General features: G+C 28.5%; 4 protein-coding genes across 14 annotated transcripts in view; 1 reads left to right on the top strand and 3 right to left on the bottom strand.

Annotated features, from left to right (window-relative positions):
• The window catches only part of LOC123679072 (dipeptidyl peptidase 4), a 362978-nt gene that overhangs the window by 275042 nt on the left and 66039 nt on the right, over positions 1-21897 (top strand). The window lies entirely within an intron of this gene.
• Positions 1791-3641, bottom strand: LOC123679077. Its single transcript, XM_045616448.1, has 2 exons — positions 3444-3641; positions 1791-2826 (listed from the first exon to the last, which is right to left on the bottom strand). Exons 1-2 carry the CDS (start codon positions 3487-3489, stop codon positions 2387-2389), a joined length of 486 nt encoding a protein of 161 aa, XP_045472404.1. The 5' UTR covers positions 3490-3641; the 3' UTR covers positions 1791-2386.
• Positions 5981-7610, bottom strand: LOC123679075. Its single transcript, XM_045616447.1, has 2 exons — positions 7203-7610; positions 5981-6585 (listed from the first exon to the last, which is right to left on the bottom strand). The coding sequence occupies exons 1-2, from the start codon at positions 7246-7248 to the stop codon at positions 6146-6148; spliced, it is 486 nt and encodes a 161-aa protein (XP_045472403.1). The 5' UTR covers positions 7249-7610; the 3' UTR covers positions 5981-6145.
• Positions 13175-14750, bottom strand: LOC123679083. The gene is made up of 2 exons (XM_045616455.1): positions 14724-14750; positions 13175-14105 (listed from the first exon to the last, which is right to left on the bottom strand). Exons 1-2 carry the CDS (start codon positions 14740-14742, stop codon positions 13666-13668), a joined length of 459 nt encoding a protein of 152 aa, XP_045472411.1. The 5' UTR covers positions 14743-14750; the 3' UTR covers positions 13175-13665.

Raw genomic sequence — 21897 nt, 5'->3', positions numbered from 1 at the left:
AACATTTTTCCATGAGTTTTTCGACTGATTCAATTCAGAAAAATCACCTGGTTTACCTGTGAATTAAAGTTGAAAGAGAATATCATTGATATCAAAAATTGAATTAAAAGGAAGACAAGTCAAATGTTGGTAACTAGTTCGGTCATAATAATGCTATACATATGATAATAATTTTAAAAATCATTATATACAAGATATTCTATGCTTTCAGCAATATGGATGACAATTCTATTGTTAATTTGTATCTTTGTTCTTCTTCTTCTTCGTCTTAATTTAAGCCTAGGGCTTGTTCGAATATAAAAATTCCATTATTCACATACTATTAAATTTCACAATATGAAAATTGAATTATTCAAGGGAGACATAATTTACTGCTAGTCTGCAATCTCCTCATTTGAGTTTCTTCCAATTAATTGAAAGTTTCATTTTTAAATTCTATATTTCAATACAGGAATATAAACCTACAATATACATATACAAAATAAATTTCATCTTCCTTATTGTTCTTACGTAATTTTAATGCTTTTCTTGAGGTGTGCCGTCCAAATGAACTACATATACGTCTCAGGTTGGGTAGAAATTTGGTAGGATATTATCACGTCAAATTGGCATAATGTTTTGATTTATACTTAATTTTTTCATCAATGTTCTGAATTGTAGTAGTCCTTCCTCATATATTTCGTTCTATATAATCAATTTGAAGTATACTCGAAAAATTTATTTGTTTTTTTTTTATTTTCAATAATTCTTTCACGCAATATACAAGTTATTAAATGCCTTCATCAATAGAAATGACAATTTTATTTTAAACTTGTATCGCTCGAATTTCACTAATCACATCCGATTGAATTTCACGAATCACAGCCGATTGAATTCCACATATGAAAATTTAATTCAAAGGGAAGAGAATATTATACAGGGTCCTGCAATAGTGCGTTAGGCTACCATAGCTGCCAAACCAGACGTTTTAGGAATTTAGTTGAAAAGCATTAGGATGTTTATTCATTTATTGAATAATCATTTTTTTTTGCTGAATATTTTTTTTTGGAACACCCTGTATATTAGAAAATAATTTCCAGAGATGCAAAATTAAAAATAAATACATAAATATAAGTTCATTTCCAAATAAATCAACAATTACATAGAAAAATATCTATGTAATTGTAACACCCTGTATATCAGAAAATAATTTCCAGAGATGCAGAATCGAAAGTACACAGGAGATGCTTTTCAACTAAATTTCTAAAACATCTGGTTTGGCAACTATGGAAGCCTAACACACTATTGCAGGAGCCTGTATATATGAGTATTATATGTTTAGGAATAATTGAAATACAGATTGATAACGACATAGAAATAGGTATTCACCAATTCGCATTGTGAGCATGTCGGAACTCTGATTATTAGAGGACATTGTCTCAAGCACAAAGAAGAACTCACAAATATATAAATATAAATAATAATCAGGGTAAGATTAAAAACAACACTGAATTTATAACTCGTACTAAGAATATATTTATACACTTATTTTTCATTAGCAGGAAGTAGGATTTTTTTGTTACATAAATTGAACTGCACATGTGCAGGTTGATTCAAATAATTATATTTGAAAATTGCGTTGAAAAAAAAGGTAAATTCAGCTGTGTTACATAATATTTGTTGAAAAATTTTAAAATACGAATTTCTCTCTTTCGGAAAAAGTTATTATTAACCTGAAAATATAGATGCAGAGTAGAAACAGAAATATAACTACATGCAATTCCTATATGAGTGACACAACATGCTTGAATCTAATATTATTTGATAATTTTTTTGCACAACATTGATATATTTCACGAATAAAGAAAATATGAATTTTTCTCATAGATATGAATTTTCTCTACATCAGTAAATGATTTTCTTATGGAATAATCTTTTAAGGAGGTACTACAAACAAGATATTCATTGCCTTCATTAATGGGGATGAAAATTCTATTATAATTTTGTAACTTTTCTCATATAGATAAGATAAGAATTCCACTAATCACATCCGATTGAATTTCACAAAATGAAAATTGAATGATTCAAAGGGAAGATTTTCTTTATTTTTAATGACCTGTTAGTCCGCAATCTTACCAGTTGAGTTCATTTCGAATAATTTAAAAAGCTTTATTTTTTATATTTTTTTATTTTAATACAGAACTATATACAATATATTTACATATTTTCAGATCATCTCAGATAATAATTTGAATTAGAACCCTATAATTTTTTCTGATAAATTTAATGGAGTATTGAAAATAAATGCTAAAACTCCAGAATGAGAAATTGTTTTTAATATTTCTTTGGTATATTTTTTGATTCAACATATTTGGTTCTATCTATTCATATTTTAACAACCATCAGTTTACAAAGCCCTTTTTGGTACAGTAGGAGTGAATTCTAAATGTCTATGTGTATTTCTTTGTTTGTCCTGGCTACAGAGGTTCGCCATTAACAAATTTGCATCTTTTATACTTTCTTGTCCGATAATTACTTGATCCAAGAGTTGCTTATAGCAAGAAGCTCTGTTCATAGCTTTGAAAATTGCTAACTTTTCGGTCCAGGTTCTTTCTTCAATTTTCTTTTCTTCTTTCTCTCTCTTTTCTCTTTCCTCCTTATCTTTTATTTTTCTCTCAACTACTTCCTTGCCTAATAATTGCTCCAGAGCCTCTATGTAGATTTTGTAATGGATTCTGTAGCTCATTGAGCCGCTCTCCACATCACTTTCGTCATCCTGCATCTTTGATGTCGTGAGTCTCACTATTCTCTTCAAATATTCTTTCTTCCGTTTATATTCTGCATATTCTGCAATAAAAATCATGTTTCAAATCTAGATGATATAATTTTCTAATAAAGTAAGATTATTACTCTATTTTTTTAAATATCTCATAAAAATCGGGAAAATAATAAAATTGAGGATAATATTTCATAACTTTCGTAGAAATCGAAAATGACTAATACTTTCATACCAAGATCAATTCATTGCATAAAATCTCAAATAAATATGATAATAATTAATTCAAAAATCATAATACATGGTGTTTGAAAATATGTCAAGATCTCAGAGGCGCATTTTCAGGTCAAAATAAGACATTTCTTTGAAACATTTAATCGAATTATTTGCGGACAAGTGTCCGCAAAAATTTGAAGTTTGTTAGAAGGTTGAAGAATTATAGATAAGAAATTTAAGATTTAATTAGGTATTAGAGTAAAACGTTTCATTTTCAATTTGTCATTCTTGATTAAATTTTTTTTTTCTAAAATAAATATTTTGAACCCTGAAAAACTCCTAAGAAAATTCAGTGATATTTTGAAAAGTCATAATTTATTTTTTTATTATTGGATCATAATATCAAATTTCAAATTGAATAATCTATTCGAAAATATAAAACAATATAGACGATCCATATAACAGTACTTACCAACTTGTATTGGGATCATGTCGGAACTCTGGTTATTAAACGACATTGTCTCAAGCACAAAGAAGATTCAACAAATATATAAATAACAACACTAGTCAGGGCAAGATTACAAACAACACTGAATTTCTAACCATTATGGAGAATGTATATCCATTTATTTCTCATTAAGAGAAAGTAGGATTGTTTTGTTTCAAAAATTGTACTGCGCATGTTATATTAAAGTTTGCCCCTCTTCCCCCCCCCTCAAGGGTGAGAGAAATGAAGGAAATTAAAGCATAAGTGGATTTCCCCTTCGAAACCATAAATTTTTTATCGTAACATTTTTCCATGAGTTTTTCGACTGATTCAATTCAGAAAAATCACCTGGTATACCTGTGAATTAAAGTTGAAAGAGAATATCATTGATATCAAAAATTGAATTGAAAGGAAGACAAGTCAAATGTTGGTAACTAGTTCGGTCATAATAATGCTATACATATGATAATAATTTTAAAAATCATTATATACAAGATATTCTATGCTTTCAGCAATATGGATGACAATTCTATTGTTAATTTGTATCTTTGTTCTTCTTCTTCTTCGTCTTAATTTAAGCCTAGGGCTTGTTCGAATATAAAAATTCCATTATTCACATACTATTAAATTTCACAATATGAAAATTGAATTATTCAAGGGAGACATAATTTACTGCTAGTCTGCAATCTCCTCATTTGAGTTTCTTCCAATTAATTGAAAGTTTCATTTTTAAATTCTATATTTCAATACAGGAATATAAACCTACAATATACATATACAAAATAAATTTCATCTTCCTTATTGTTCTTACGTAATTTTAATGCTTTTCTTGAGGTGTGCCGTCCAAATGAACTACATATACGTCTCAGGTTGGGTAGAAATTTGGTAGGATATTATCACGTCAAATTGGCATAATGTTTTGATTTATACTTAATGTTTTCATTAATGTTCTGAATTGTAGTAGTCCTTCCTCATATATTTCGTTCTATATAATCAATTTGAAGTATACTCGAAAAATTTATTTGTTTTTTTTTTATTTTCAATAATTCTTTCACGCAATATACAAGTTATTAAATGCCTTCATCAATAGAAATGACAATTTTATTTTGAACTTGTATCGCTCGAATTTCACTAATCACATCCGATTGAATTTCACGAATCACAGCCGATTGAATTTCACATATGAAAATTTAATTCAAAGGGAAGAGAATATTATACAGGGTCCTGCAATAGTGCGTTAGGCTACCATAGCTGCCAAACCAGACGTTTTAGTAATTTAGTTGAAAAGCATTAGGATGTTTATTCATTTATTGAATAATCATTTTTTTTTGCTGAATATTTTTTTTTGGAACACCCTGTATATTAGAAAATAATTTCCAGAGATGCAAAATTAAAAATAAATACATAAATATATGTTCATTTCCAAATAAATCAACAATTACATAGATATTTTTCTATGTAATTGTAACACCCTGTATATCAGAAAATAATTTCCAGAGATGCAGAATCGAAAGTACACAGGAGATGCTTTTCAACTAAATTTCTAAAACATCTGGTTTGGCAACTATGGAAGCCTAACACACTATTGCAGGAGCCTGTATATATGAGTATTATATGTTTAGGAATAATTGAAATACAGATTGATAACGACATAGAAATAGGTATTCACCAATTCGCATTGTGAGCATGTCGGAACTCTGATTATTAGAGGACATTGTCTCAAGCACAAAGAAGAACTCACAAATATATAAATATAAATAATAATCAGGGTAAGATTAAAAACAACACTGAATTTATAACTCGTACTAAGAATATATTTATACACTTATTTTTCATTAGCAGGAAGTAGGATTTTTTTGTTACATAAATTGAACTGCACATGTGCAGGTTGATTCAAATAATTATATTTGAAAATTGCGTTGAAAAAAAAGGTAAATTCAGCTGTGTTACATAATATTTGTTGAAAAATTTTAAAATACGAATTTCTCTCTTTCGGAAAAAGTTATTATTAACCTGAAAATATAGATGCAGAGTAGAAACAGAAATATAACTACATGCAATTCCTATATGAGTGACACAACATGCTTGAATCTAATATTATTTGATAATTTTTTTGCACAACATTGATATATTTCAGGAATAAAGAAAATATGAATTTTTCTCATAGATATGAATTTTCTCTACATCAGTAAATGATTTTTTTATGGAATAATCTTTTAAGGAGGTACTACAAACAAGATATTCATTGCCTTCATTAATGGGGATGAAAATTCTATTATAATTTTGTAACTTTTCTCATATAGATAAGATAAGAATTCCACTAATCACATCCGATTGAATTTCACAAAATGAAAATTGAATGATTCAAAGGGAAGATTTTCTTTATTTTTAATGACCTGTTAGTCCGCAATCTTACCAGTTGAGTTCATTTCGAATAATTTAAAAAGTTTTATTTTTTATATTTTTTTATTTTAATACAGAACTATATACAATATATTTACATATTTTCAGATCATCTCAGATAATAATTTGAATTAGAACCCTATAATTTTTTCTGATAAATTTAATGGAGTATTGAAAATAAATGCTAAAACTCCAGAATGAGAAATTGTTTTTAATATTTCTTTGGTATATTTTTTGATTCAACATATTTGGTTCTATCTATTCATATTTTAACAACCATCAGTTTACAAAGCCCTTTTTGGTACAGTAGGAGTGAATTCTAAATGTCTATGTGTATTTCTTTGTTTGTCCTGGCTACAGAGGTTCGCCATTAACAAATTTGCATCTTTTATACTTTCTTGTCCGATAATTACTTGATCCAAGAGTTGCTTATAGCAAGAAGCTCTGTTCATAGCTTTGAAAATTGCTAACTTTTCGGTCCAGGTTCTTTCTTCAATTTTCTTTTCTTCTTTCTCTCTCTTTTCTCTTTCCTCCTTATCTTTTATTTTTCTCTCAACTACTTCCTTGCCTAATAATTGCTCCAGAGCCTCTATGTAGATTTTGTAATGGATTCTGTAGCTCATTGAGCCGCTCTCCACATCACTTTCGTCATCCTGCATCTTTGATGTCGTGAGTCTCACTATTCTCTTCAAATATTCTTTCTTCCGTTTATATTCTGCATATTCTGCAATAAAAATCATGTTTCAAATCTAGATGATATAATTTTCTAATAAAGAAAGATTATTACTCTATTTTTTTAAATATCTCATAAAAATCGGGAAAATAATAAAATTGAGGATAATATTTCATAACTTTCGTAGAAATCGAAAATGACTAATACTTTCATACCAAGATCAATTCATTGCATAAAATCTCAAATAAATATGATAATAATTAATTCAAAAATCATAATACATGGTGTTTGAAAATATGTCAAGATCTCAGAGGCGCATTTTCAGGTCAAAATAAGACATTTCTTTGAAACATTTAATCGAATTATTTGCGGACAAGTGTCCGCAAAAATTTGAAGTTTGTTAGAAGGTTGAAGAATTATAGATAAGAAATTTAAGATTTAATTAGGTATTAGAGTAAAACGTTTCATTTTCAATTTGTCATTCTTGATTAAATTTTTTTTTTCTAAAATAAATATTTTGAACCCTGAAAAACTCCTAAGAAAATTCAGTGATATTTTGAAAAGTCATAATTTATTTTTTTATTATTGGATCATAATATCAAATTTCAAATTGAATAATCTATTCGAAAATATAAAACAATATAGACGATCCATATAACAGTACTTACCAACTTGTATTGGGATCATGTCGGAACTCTGGTTATTAAACGACATTGTCTCAAGCACAAAGAAGATTCAACAAATATATAAATAACAACACTAGTCAGGGCAAGATTACAAACAACACTGAATTTCTAACCATTATGGAGAATGTATATCCATTTATTTCTCATTAAGAGAAAGTAGGATTGTTTTGTTTCAAAAATTGTACTGCGCATGTTATATTAAAGTTTGCCCCTCTTCCCCCCCCTCAAGGGTGAGAGAAATGAAGGAAATTAAAGCATAAGTGGATTTCCCCTTCGAAACCATAAATTTTTTATCGTAACATTTTTCCATGAGTTTTTCGACTGATTCAATTCAGAAAAATCACCTGGTATACCTGTGAATTAAAGTTGAAAGAGAATATCATTGATATCAAAAATTGAATTGAAAGGAAGACAAGTCAAATGTTGGTAACTAGTTCGGTCATAATAATGCTATAGATATGATAATAATTTTAAAAATCATTATATACAAGATATTCTATGCTTTCAGCAATATGGATGACAATTCTATTGTTAATTTGTATCTTTGTTCTTCTTCTTCTTCGTCTTAATTTAAGCCTAGGGCTTGTTCGAATATAAAAATTCCATTATTCACATACTATTAAATTTCACAATATGAAAATTGAATTATTCAAGGGAGACATAATTTACTGCTAGTCTGCAATCTCCTCATTTGAGTTTCTTCCAATTAATTGAAAGTTTCATTTTTAAATTCTATATTTCAATACAGGAATATAAACCTACAATATTCATATACAAAATAAATTTCATCTTCCTTATTGTTCTTACGTAATTTTAATGCTTTTCTTGAGGTGTGCCGTCCAAATGAACTACATATACGTCTCAGGTTGGGTAGAAATTTGGTAGGATATTATCACGTCAAATTGGCATAATGTTTTGATTTATACTTAATTTTTTCATTAATGTTCTGAATTGTAGTAGTCCTTCCTCATATATTTCGTTCTATATAATCAATTTGAAGTATACTCGAAAAATTTATTTGTTTTTTTTTTATTTTCAATAATTCTTTCACGCAATATACAAGTTATTAAATGCCTTCATCAATAGAAATGACAATTTTATTTTGAACTTGTATCGCTCGAATTTCACTAATCACATCCGATTGAATTTCACGAATCACAGCCGATTGAATTTCACATATGAAAATTTAATTCAAAGGGAAGAGAATATTATACAGGGTCCTGCAATAGTGCGTTAGGCTACCATAGCTGCCAAACCAGACGTTTTAGGAATTTAGTTGAAAAGCATTAGGATGTTTATTCATTTATTGAATAATCATTTTTTTTTGCTGAATATTTTTTTTTGGAACACCCTGTATATTAGAAAATAATTTCCAGAGATGCAAAATTAAAAATAAATACATAAATATATGTTCATTTCCAAATAAATCAACAATTACATAGAAAAATATCTATGTAATTGTAACACCCTGTATATCAGAAAATAATTTCCAGAGATGCAGAATCGAAAGTACACAGGAGATGCTTTTCAACTAAATTTCTAAAACATCTGGTTTGGCAACTATGGAAGCCTAACACACTATTGCAGGAGCCTGTATATATGAGTATTATATGTTTAGGAATAATTGAAATACAGATTGATAACGACATAGAAATAGGTATTCACCAATTCGCATTGTGAGCATGTCGGAACTCTGATTATTAGAGGACATTGTCTCAAGCACAAAGAAGAACTCACAAATATATAAATATAAATAATAATCAGGGTAAGATTAAAAACAACACTGAATTTATAACTCGTACTAAGAATATATTTATACACTTATTTTTCATTAGCAGGAAGTAGGATTTTTTTGTTACATAAATTGAACTGCACATGTGCAGGTTGATTCAAATAATTATATTTGAAAATTGCGTTGAAAAAAAAGGTAAATTCAGCTGTGTTACATAATATTTGTTGAAAAATTTTAAAATACGAATTTCTCTCTTTCGGAGAAAGTTATTATTAACCTGAAAATATAGATGCAGAGTAGAAACAGAAATATAACTACATGCAATTTCTATATGAGTGGCACAACATGCTTGAATCTAATATTATTTGATAATTTTTTTGCACAACATTGATATATTTCACGAATAAAGAAAATATGAATTTTTCTCATAGATATGAATTTTCCCTACATCAGTAAATGATTTTCTTAGGGAATAATCTTTTAAGGAGGTACTACAAACAAGATATTCATTGCCTTCATTAATGGGGATGAAAATTCTATTATAATTTTGTAACTTTTCTCATATAGATAAGATAAGAATTCCACTAATCACATCCGATTGAATTTCACAAAATGAAAATTGAATGATTCAAAGGGAAGATTTTCTTTATTTTTAATGACCTGTTAGTCCGCAATCTTACCAGTTGAGTTCATTTCGAATAATTTAAAAAGCTTTATTTTTTATATTTTTTTATTTTAATACAGAACTATATACAATATATTTACATATTTTCAGATCATCTCAGATAATAATTTGAATTAGAACCCTATAATTTTTTCTGATAAATTTAATGGAGTATTGAAAATAAATGCTAAAACTCCAGAATGAGAAATTGTTTTTAATATTTCTTTGGTATATTTTTTGATTCAACATATTTGGTTCTATCTATTCATATTTTAACAACCATCAGTTTACAAAGCCCTTTTTGGTACAGTAGGAGTGAATTCTAAATGTCTATGTGTATTTCTTTGTTTGTCCTGGCTACAGAGGTTCGCCATTAACAAATTTGCATCTTTTATACTTTCTTGTCCGATAATTACTTGATCCAAGAGTTGCTTATAGCAAGAAGCTCTGTTCATAGCTTTGAAAATTGCTAACTTTTCGGTCCAGGTTCTTTCTTCAATTTTCTTTTCTTCTTTCTCTCTCTTTTCTCTTTCCTCCTTATCTTTTATTTTTCTCTCAACTACTTCCTTGCCTAATAATTGCTCCAGAGCCTCTATGTAGATTTTGTAATGGATTCTGTAGCTCATTGAGCCGCTCTCCACATCACTTTCGTCATCCTGCATCTTTGATGTCGTGAGTCTCACTATTCTCTTCAAATATTCTTTCTTCCGTTTATATTCTGCATATTCTGCAATAAAAATCATGTTTCAAATCTAGATGATATAATTTTCTAATAAAGTAAGATTAATACTCTATTTTTTTAAATATCTCATAAAAATCGGGAAAATAATAAAATTGAGGATAATATTTCATAACTTCCGTAGAAATCGAAAATGACTAATACTTTCATGCCAAGATCAATTCATTGCATAAAATCTCAAATAAATATGATAATAATTAATTCAAAAATCATAATACATGGTGTTTGAAAATATGTCAAGATCTCAGAGGCGCATTTTTCAGGTCAAAATAAGACATTTCTTTGAAACATTTGATCGAATTATTTGCGGACAAGTGTCCGCAAAAATTTGAAGTTTGTTAGAAGGTTGAAGAATTATAGATAAGAAATTTAAGATTTACTTAGGTATTAGAGTAAAACGTTTCATTTTCAATTTGTCATTCTTGATTAAATTTTTTTTTTCTAAAATAAATATTTTGAACCCTGAAAAACTCCTAAGAAAATTCAGTGATATTTTGAAAAGTCATAATTTATTTTTTTATTATTGGATCATAATATCAAATTTCAAATTGAATAATCTATTCGAAAATATAAAACAATATAGACGATCCATATAACAGTACTTACCAACTTGTATTGGGATCATGTCGAAACTCTGGTTATTAAACGACATTGTCTCAAGCACAAAGAAGATTCAACAAATATATAAATAACAACACTAGTCAGGGCAAGATTACAAACAACACTGAATTTCTAACCATTATGGAGAATGTATATCCATTTATTTCTCATTAAGAGAAAGTAGGATTGTTTTGTTTCAAAAATTGTACTGCGCATGTTATATTAAAGTTTGCCCCTCTTCCCCCCCCTCAAGGGTGAGAGAAATGAAGGAAATTAAAGCATAAGTGGATTTCCCCTTCGAAACCATAAATTTTTTATCGTAACATTTTTCCATCAGTTTTTCGACTGATTCAATTCAGAAAAATCACCTGGTATGCCTGTGAATTAAAGTTGAAAGAGAATATCATTGATATCAAAAATTGAATTAAAAGGAAGACAAGTCAAATGTTGGTAACTAGTTCGGTCATAATAATGCTATACATATGATAATAATTTTAAAAATCATTATATACAAGATATTCTATGCTTTCAGCAATATGGATGACAATTCTATTGTTAATTTGTATCTTTGTTCTTCTTCTTCTTCTTCGTCTTAATTTAAGCCTAGGGCTTGTTCGAATATAAAAATTCCATTATTCACATACTATTAAATTTCACAATATGAAAATTGAATTATTCAAGGGAGACATAATTTACTGCTAGTCTGCAATCTCCTCATTTGAGTTTCTTCCAATTAATTGAAAGTTTCATTTTTAAATTCTATATTTCAATACAGGAATATAAACGTACAATATACATATACAAAATAAATTTCATCTTCCTTATTGTTCTTACGTAATTTTAATGCTTTTCTTGAGGTGTGCCGTCCAAATGAACTACATATACGTCTCAGGTTGGGTAGAAATTTGGTAGGATATTATCACGTCAAATTGGCATAATGTTTTGATTTATACTTAATTTTTTCATTAATGTTCTGAATTGTAGTAGTCCTTCCTCATATATTTCGTTCTATATAATCAATTTGAAGTATACTCGAAAAATTTATTTGTTTTTTTTTTATTTTCAATAATTCTTTCACGCAATATACAAGTTATTAAATGCCTTCATCAATAGAAATGACAATTTTATTTTAAACTTGTATCGCTCGAATTTCACTAATCACATCCGATTGAATTTCACGAATCACAGCCGATTGAATTTCACATATGAAAATTTAATTCAAAGGGAAGAGAATATTATACAGGGTCCTGCAATAGTGCGTTAGGCTACCATAGCTGCCAAACCAGACGTTTTAGGAATTTAGTTGAAAAGCATTAGGATGTTTATTCATTTATTGAATAATCATTTTTTTTTGCTGAATATTTTTTTTTGGAACACCCTGTATATTAGAAAATAATTTCCAGAGATGCAAAATTAAAAATAAATACATAAATATATGTTCATTTCCAAATAAATCAACAATTACATAGAAAAATATCTATGTAATTGTAACACCCTGTATATCAGAAAATAATTTCCAGAGATGCAGAATCGAAAGTACACAGGAGATGCTTTTCAACTAAATTTCTAAAACATCTGGTTTGGCAACTATGGAAGCCTAACACACTATTGCAGGAGCCTGTATATATGAGTATTATATGTTTAGGAATAATTGAAATACAGATTGATAACGACATAGAAATAGGTATTCACCAATTCGCATTGTGAGCATGTCGGAACTCTGATTATTAGAGGACATTGTCTCAAGCACAAAGAAGAACTCACAAATATATAAATATAAATAATAATCAGGGCAAGATTAAAAACAACACTGAATTTATAACTCGTACTAAGAATATATTTATACACTTATTTTTCATTAGCAGGAAGTAGGATTTTTTTGTTACATAAATTGAACTGCACATGTGCAGGTTGATTCAAATAATTATATTTGAAAATTGCGTTGAAAAAAAAGGTAAATTCAGCTGTGTTACATAATATTTGTTGAAAAATTTTAAAATACGAATTTCTCTCTTTCGGAAAAAGTTATTATTAACCTGAAAATATAGATGCAGAGTAGAAACAGAAATATAACTACATGCAATTCCTATATGAGTGACACAACATGCTTGAATCTAATATCATTTGATAATTTTTTTGCACAACATTGATATATTTCAGGAATAAAGTATATATGAATTTTTCTCATAGATATGAATTTTCTCTACATCAGTAAATGATTTTCTTATGGAATAATCTTTTAAGGAGGTACTACAAACAAGATATTCATTGCCTTCATTAATGGGGATGAAAATTCTATTATAATTTTGTAACTTTTCTCATATAGATAAGATAAGAATTCCACTAATCACATCCGATTGAATTTCACAAAATGAAAATTGAATGATTCAAAGGGAAGATTTTCTTTATTTTTAATGACCTGTTAGTCCGCAATCTTACCAGTTGAGTTCATTTCGAATAATTTAAAAAGCTTTATTTTTTATATTTTTTTATTTTAATACAGAACTATATACAATATATTTACATATTTTCAGATCATCTCAGATAATAATTTGAATTAGAACCCTATAATTTTTTCTGATAAATTTAATGGAGTATTGAAAATAAATGCTAAAACTCCAGAATGAGAAATTGTTTTTAATATTTCTTTGGTATATTTTTTGATTCAACATATTTGGTTCTATCTATTCATATTTTAACAACCATCAGTTTACAAAGCCCTTTTTGGTACAGTAGGAGTGAATTCTAAATGTCTATGTGTATTTCTTTGTTTGTCCTGGCTACAGAGGTTCGCCATTAACAAATTTGCATCTTTTATACTTTCTTGTCCGATAATTACTTGATCCAAGAGTTGCTTATAGCAAGAAGCTCTGTTCATAGCTTTGAAAATTGCTAACTTTTCGGTCCAGGTTCTTTCTTCAATTTTCTTTTCTTCTTTCTCTCTCTTTTCTCTTTCCTCCTTATCTTTTATTTTTCTCTCAACTACTTCCTTGCCTAATAATTGCTCCAGAGCCTCTATGTAGATTTTGTAATGGATTCTGTAGCTCATTGAGCCGCTCTCCACATCACTTTCGTCATCCTGCATCTTTGATGTCGTGAGTCTCACTATTCTCTTCAAATATTCTTTCTTCCGTTTATATTCTGCATATTCTGCAATAAAAATCATGTTTCAAATCTAGATGATATAATTTTCTAATAAAGTAAGATTATTACTCTATTTTTTTAAATATCTCATAAAAATCGGGAAAATAATAAAATTGAGGATAATATTTCATAACTTCCGTAGAAATCGAAAATGACTAATACTTTCATGCCAAGATCAATTCATTGCATAAAATCTCAAATGAATATGATAATAATTAATTCAAAAATCATAATACATGGTGTTTGAAAATATGTCAAGATCTCAGAGGCGCATTTTTCAGGTCAAAATAAGACATTTCTTTGAAACATTTAATCGAATTATTTGCGGACAAGTGTCCGCAAAAATTTGAAGTTTGTTAGAAGGTTGAAGAATTATAGATAAGAAATTTAAGATTTAATTAGGTATTAGAGTAAAACGATTCATTTTCAATTTGTCATTCTTGATTAAATTTTTTTTTTCTAAAATAAATATTTTGAACCCTGAAAAACTCCTAAGAAAATTCAGTGATATTTTGAAAAGTCATAATTTATTTTTTTATTATTGGATCATAATATCAAATTTCAAATTGAATAATCTATTCGAAAATATAAAACAATATAGACGATCCATATAACAGTACTTACCAACTTGTATTGGGATCATGTCGGAACTCTGGTTTTTAAACGACATTGTCTCAAGCACAAAGAAGATTCAACAAATATATAAATAACAACACTAGTCAGGGCAAGATTACAAACAACACTGAATTTCTAACCATTATGGAGAATGTATATCCATTTATTTCTCATTAAGAGAAAGTAGGATTGTTTTGTTTCAAAAATTGTACTGCGCATGTTATATTAAAGTTTGCCCCTCTTCCCCCCCCTCAAGGGTGAGAGACAGGGCCCCCGCAAGGGTCATCAACACCCGCGTGCCGAAAATATTTTGGCGCCCCAAAAAGGGGGGAAGTGGAGAAAAACGTCGCAGGATAATCGGCAAAAAATGTTTCAGTTTTTGTTAGGAATTTATTTGTGGAAGGGTTAAAAAAACTATCAGCAACCTTTATTGAATGCCTTAAGAACTTTATGCTGTCAGTTGTTGCACAATACATTTTTTAAATGTTTCATTATTTTATTCAAGCATTCGATCAAAACCGCATTTTATTTTAATTTTGTAATGAAACTGCAGAGTTCTCAAAACCTGAGCTTTATTCTTCTTCAAATTATTCATAATATTATATCAAAATATTAATATAATTATTAACAATTATTAAATATTATTCCATACTTCCAGCCATCTTCTCCTTTGTTGAAGTCTAGCTTTTTTTTGCTCTCGAAATTTTGCACCAGAAGGTCGTTTTCTCTTGTATGGCTCCTAGAATTTAAGAAAAACTTGATCCAAAATATGTAAGGACATTCACCCATGATTTACTTTGCGCCATCCCTTTGAGAATAACCCGTATGTTTTCATTTTTATGAATTTAAACCTAAACGGAGTTAATATTAATAATAATAATAAGTTAAGACCGATCTGAAGCACATACCCTGTTCCTGTTATAATAATTAATTTTTGGCAAAGGTGAAATATAATTTTTTTAGAATGTCAAACGGCTACGAACATCAAATAAATAATACAGATCCAGGGTGCATATTAAAAAAAAAATTAAGTATAGTATGATGGTGGCCCCAGGTAACAAATTCAAAATATCAAAGTCGATTCAATTTTTTCAAGATTACAAACAATACTTCCCTATTTGAAGCAAATAAAAATAATGATATAGTATATAGGTATGGGCTAATTTAGGATGTGCACCATTTTAAATAGAAAAAAAAAATATCGAATTTTATAGACTAATAGAAATGCTAATACTGTATGTGGATAGGTACTTACCATTTCATAAAATTTAATTTAATCACAACAAGAAACAGTAAAACAAACCACAATTACACAAAATACAAATCTTTCCAATTATCTGAGTATTTTAATTTTTTGCGTTTTGACCTCAACCCCTAAACGTTTCATAACAAAATAACTATTCTTTGGATAGGTTTCTGCTGTTATAGCATAGCAAGCAGATTTTGGTAGGTTCAGAAATTCTCTGTAACATGTAGTATTTTTCCTACAGATGGTGGCGAAAGTTTCAGTAATTCCTCTGGCTAAAAGCTATCGCTTCGGTATTTATGATTGTTTATGTGTACCATATGCGTTTTAGTCATGATCGAAGAAATGGTGCCCGCCGTCCGGTGCAAGGTGGTCCATAAAGAAATCCCGTACCGACAAAGGGATAATTATTTATGATTTGTTTACTCGAAAAGAATCGTATAATTGCAATCTGTGGCCGAGGTTATTTTATAGGGATTGTGACGTTCGGGAACTTGTTTGGATGTGTAAAAGATGTACTTGAACCTTTAAAATTGTTGAAAAAATAAAAAAAATTTTTTCAAAAACCTTTGGTCTTTCGGATTTTCATGCGGTCTATAAGAGATTTTGGCGCCCCTTAAGAGTGGCGCCCGCGTGCGGTGCACGCGTTGAACGCGCGGTTGCGGGGGCCCTGGTGAGAGAAATGAAGGAAATTAAAGCATAAGTGGATTTCCCCTTCGAAACCATAAATTTTTTATCGTAACATTTTTCCATGAGTTTTTCGACTGATTCAATTCAGAAAAATCACCTGGTATACCTGTGAATTAAAGTTGAAAGAGAATATCATTGATATCAAAAATTGAATTAAAAGGAAGACAAGTCAAATGTTGGTAACTAGTTCGGTCATAATAATGCTATACATATGATAATAATTTTAAAAATCATTATATACAAGATATTCTATACTTTCAGCAATATGGATGACAATTCTATTGTTAATTTGTATCTTTGTTCTTCTTCTTCTTCGTCTTAATTTAAGCCTAGGGCTTGTTCGAATATAAAAATTCCATTATTCACATACTATTTAATTTCACAATATGAAAATTGAATTATTCAAGGGAGACATAATTTACTGCTAGTCTGCAATCTCCTCATTTGAGTTTCTTCCAATTAATTGAAAGTTTCATTTTTAAATTCTATATTTCAATACAGGAATATAAACCTACAATATACATATACAAAATAAATTTCATCTTCCTTATTGTTCTTACGTAATTTTAATGCTTTTCTTGAGGTGTGCCGTCCAAATGAACTACATATACGTCTCAGGTTGGGTAGAAATTTGGTAGGATATTATCACGTCAAATTGGCATAATGTTTTGATTTATACTTAATTTTTTCATTAATGTTCTGAATTGTAGTAGTCCTTCCTCATATATTTCGTTCTATATAATCAATTTGAAGTATACTCGAAAAATTTATTTGTTTTTTTTTTATTTTCAATAATTCTTTCACGCAATATACAAGTTATTAAATGCCTTCATCAATAGAAATGACAATTTTATTTTAAACTTGTATCGCTCGAATTTCACTAATCACATCCGATTGAATTTCACGAATCACAGCCGATTGAATTTCACATATGAAAATTTAATTCAAAGGGAAGAGAATATTATACAGGGTCCTGCAATAGTGCGTTAGGCTACCATAGCTGCCAAACCAGACGTTTTAGGAATTTAGTTGAAAAGCATTAGGATGTTTATTCATTTATTGAATAATCATTTTTTTTTGCTGAATATTTTTTTTTGGAACACCCTGTATATTAGAAAATAATTTCCAGAGATGCAAAATTAAAAATAAATACATAAATATATGTTCATTTCCAAATAAATCAACAATTACATAGAAAAATATCTATGTAATTGTAACACCCTTTATATCAGAAAATAATTTCCAGAGATGCAGAATCGAAAGTACACAGGAGATGCTTTTCAACTAAATTTCTAAAACATCTGGTTTGGCACCTATGGAAGCCTAACACACTATTGCAGGAGCCTGTATATATGAGTATTATATGTTTAGGAATAATTGAAATACAGATTGATAACGACATAGAAATAGGTATTCACCAATTCGCATTGTGAGCATGTCGGAACTCTGATTATTAGAGGACATTGTCTCAAGCACAAAGAATAACTCACAAATATATAAATATAAATAATAATCAGGGCAAGATTAAAAACAACACTGAATTTATAACTCGTACTAAGAATATATTTATACACTTATTTTTCATTAGCAGGAAGTAGGATTTTTTTGTTACATAAATTGAACTGCACATGTGCAGGTTGATTCAAATAATTATATTTGAAAATTGCGTTGAAAAAAAAGGTAAATTCAGCTGTGTTACATAATATTTGTTGAAAAATTTTAAAATACGAATTTCTCTCTTTCGGAGAAAGTTATTATTAACCTGAAAATATAGATGCAGAGTAGAAACAGAAATATAACTACATGCAATTTCTATATGAGTGGCACAACATGCTTGAATCTAATATTATTTGATAATTTTTTTGCACAACATTGATATATTTCACGAATAAAGAAAATATGAATTTTTCTCATAGATATGAATTTTCTCTACATCAGTAAATGATTTTCTTATGGAATAATCTTTTAAGGAGGTACTACAAACAAGATATTCATTGCCTTCATTAATGGGGATGAAAATTCTATTATAATTTTGTAACTTTTCTCATATAGATAAGATAAGAATTCCACTAATCACATCCGATTGAATTTCACAAAATGAAAATTGAATGATTCAAAGGGAAGATTTTCTTTATTTTTAATGACCTGTTAGTCCGCAATCTTACCAGTTGAGTTCATTTCGAATAATTTAAAAAGCTTTATTTTTTATATTTTTTTATTTTAATACAGAACTATATACAATATATTTACATATTTTCAGATCATCTCAGATAATAATTTGAATTAGAACCCTATAATTTTTTCTGATAAATTTAATGGAGTATTGAAAATAAATGCTAAAACTCCAGAATGAGAAATTGTTTTTAATATTTCTTTGGTATATTTTTTGATTCAACATATTTGGTTCTATCTATTCATATTTTAACAACCATCAGTTTACAAAGCCCTTTTTGGTACAGTAGGAGTGAATTCTAAATGTCTATGTGTATTTCTTTGTTTGTCCTGGCTACAGAGGTTCGCCATTAACAAATTTGCATCTTTTATACTTTCTTGTCCGATAATTACTTGATCCAAGAGTTGCTTATAGCAAGAAGCTCTGTTCATAGCTTTGAAAATTGCTAACTTTTCGGTCCAGGTTCTTTCTTCAATTTTCTTTTCTTCTTTCTCTCTCTTTTCTCTTTCCTCCTTATCTTTTATTTTTCTCTCAACTACTTCCTTGCCTAATAATTGCTCCAGAGCCTCTATGTAGATTTTGTAATGGATTCTGTAGCTCATTGAGCCGCTCTCCACATCACTTTCGTCATCCTGCATCTTTGATGTCGTGAGTCTCACTATTCTCTTCAAATATTCTTTCTTCCGTTTATATTCTGCATATTCTGCAATAAAAATCATGTTTCAAATCTAGATGATATAATTTTCTAATAAAGTAAGATTAATACTCTATTTTTTTAAATATCTCATAAAAATCGGGAAAATAATAAAATTGAGGATAATATTTCATAACTTCCGTAGAAATCGAAAATGACTAATACTTTCATGCCAAGATCAATTCATTGCATAAAATCTCAAATAAATATGATAATAATTAATTCAAAAATCATAATACATGGTGTTTGAAAATATGTCAAGATCTCAGAGGCGCATTTTTCAGGTCAAAATAAGACATTTCTTTGAAACATTTAATCGAATTATTTGCGGACAAGTGTCCGCAAAAATTTGAAGTTTGTTAGAAGGTTGAAGAATTATAGATAAGAAATTTAAGATTTACTTAGGTATTAGAGTAAAACGTTTCATTTTCAATTTGTCATTCTTGATTAAATTTTTTTTTTCTAAAATAAATATTTTGAACCCTGAAAAACTCCTAAGAAAATTCAGTGATATTTTGAAAAGTCATAATTTATTTTTTTATTATTGGATCATAATATCAAATTTCAAATTGAATAATCTATTCGAAAATATAAAACAATATAGACGATCCATATAACAGTACTTACCAACTTGTATTGGGATCATGTCGAAACTCTGGTTATTAAACGACATTGTCTCAAGCACAAAGAAGATTCAACAAATATATAAATAACAACACTAGTCAGGGCAAGATTACAAACAACACTGAATTTCTAACCATTATGGAGAATGTATATCCATTTATTTCTCATTAAGAGAAAGTAGGATTGTTTTGTTTCAAAAATTGTACTGCGCATGTTATATTAAAGTTTGCCCCTCTTCCCCCCCCTCAAGGGTGAGAGAAATGAAGGAAATTAAAGCATAAGTGGATTTCCCCTTCGAAACCATAAATTTTTTATCGTAACATTTTTCCATCAGTTTTTCGACTGATTCAATTCAGAAAAATCACCTGGTATGCCTGTGAATTAAAGTTGAAAGAGAATATCATTGATATCAAAAATTGAATTAAAAGGAAGACAAGTCAAATGTTGGTAACTAGTTCGGTCATAATAATGCTATACATATGATAATAATTTTAAAAATCATTATATACAAGATATTCTATGCTTTCAGCAATATGGATGACAATTCTATTGTTAATTTGTATCTTTGTTCTTCTTCTTCTTCTTCGTCTTAATTTAAGCCTAGGGCTTGTTCGAATATAAAAATTCCATTATTCACATACTATTAAATTTCACAATATGAAAATTGAATTATTCAAGGGAGACATAATTTACTGCTAGTCTGCAATCTCCTCATTTGAGTTTCTTCCAATTAATTGAAAGTTTCATTTTTAAATTCTATATTTCAATACAGGAATATAAACGTACAATATACATATACAAAATAAATTTCATCTTCCTTATTGTTCTTACGTAATTTTAATGCTTTTCTTGAGGTGTGCCGTCCAAATGAACTACATATACGTCTCAGGTTGGGTAGAAATTTGGTAGGATATTATCACGTCAAATTGGCATAATGTTTTGATTTATACTTAATTTTTTCATTAATGTTCTGAATTGTAGTAGTCCTTCCTCATATATTTCGTTCTATATAATCAATTTGAAGTATACTCGAAAAATTTATTTGTTTTTTTTTTATTTTCAATAATTCTTTCACGCAATATACAAGTTATTAAATGCCTTCATCAATAGAAATGACAATTTTATTTTAAACTTGTATCGCTCGAATTTCACTAATCACATCCGATTGAATTTCACGAATCACAGCCGATTGAATTTCACATATGAAAATTTAATTCAAAGGGAAGAGAATATTATACAGGGTCCTGCAATAGTGCGTTAGGCTACCATAGCTGCCAAACCAGACGTTTTAGGAATTTAGTTGAAAAGCATTAGGATGTTTATTCATTTATTCAATAATCATTTTTTTTTGCTGAATATTTTTTTTTGGAACACCCTGTATATTAGAAAATAATTTCCAGAGATGCAAAATTAAAAATAAATACATAAATATATGTTCATTTCCAAATAAATCAACAATTACATAGAAAAATATCTATGTAATTGTAACACCCTGTATATCAGAAAATAATTTCCAGAGATGCAGAATCGAAAGTACACAGGAGATGCTTTTCAACTAAATTTCTAAAACATCTGGTTTGGCAACTATGGAAGCCTAACACACTATTGCAGGAGCCTGTATATATGAATATTATATGTTTAGGAATAATTGAAATACAGATTGATAACGACATAGAAATAGGTATTCACCAATTCGCATTGTGAGCATGTCGGAACTCTGATTATTAGAGGACATTGTCTCAAGCACAAAGAAGAA

This window comes from Harmonia axyridis, chromosome 4 (assembly GCF_914767665.1).
Source record: "Harmonia axyridis chromosome 4, icHarAxyr1.1, whole genome shotgun sequence".
In the NCBI taxonomy this organism is placed as follows: Eukaryota; Metazoa; Arthropoda; class Insecta; order Coleoptera; family Coccinellidae; genus Harmonia; species Harmonia axyridis.
This window is presented reverse-complemented; position numbering and strand designations above follow the sequence as displayed.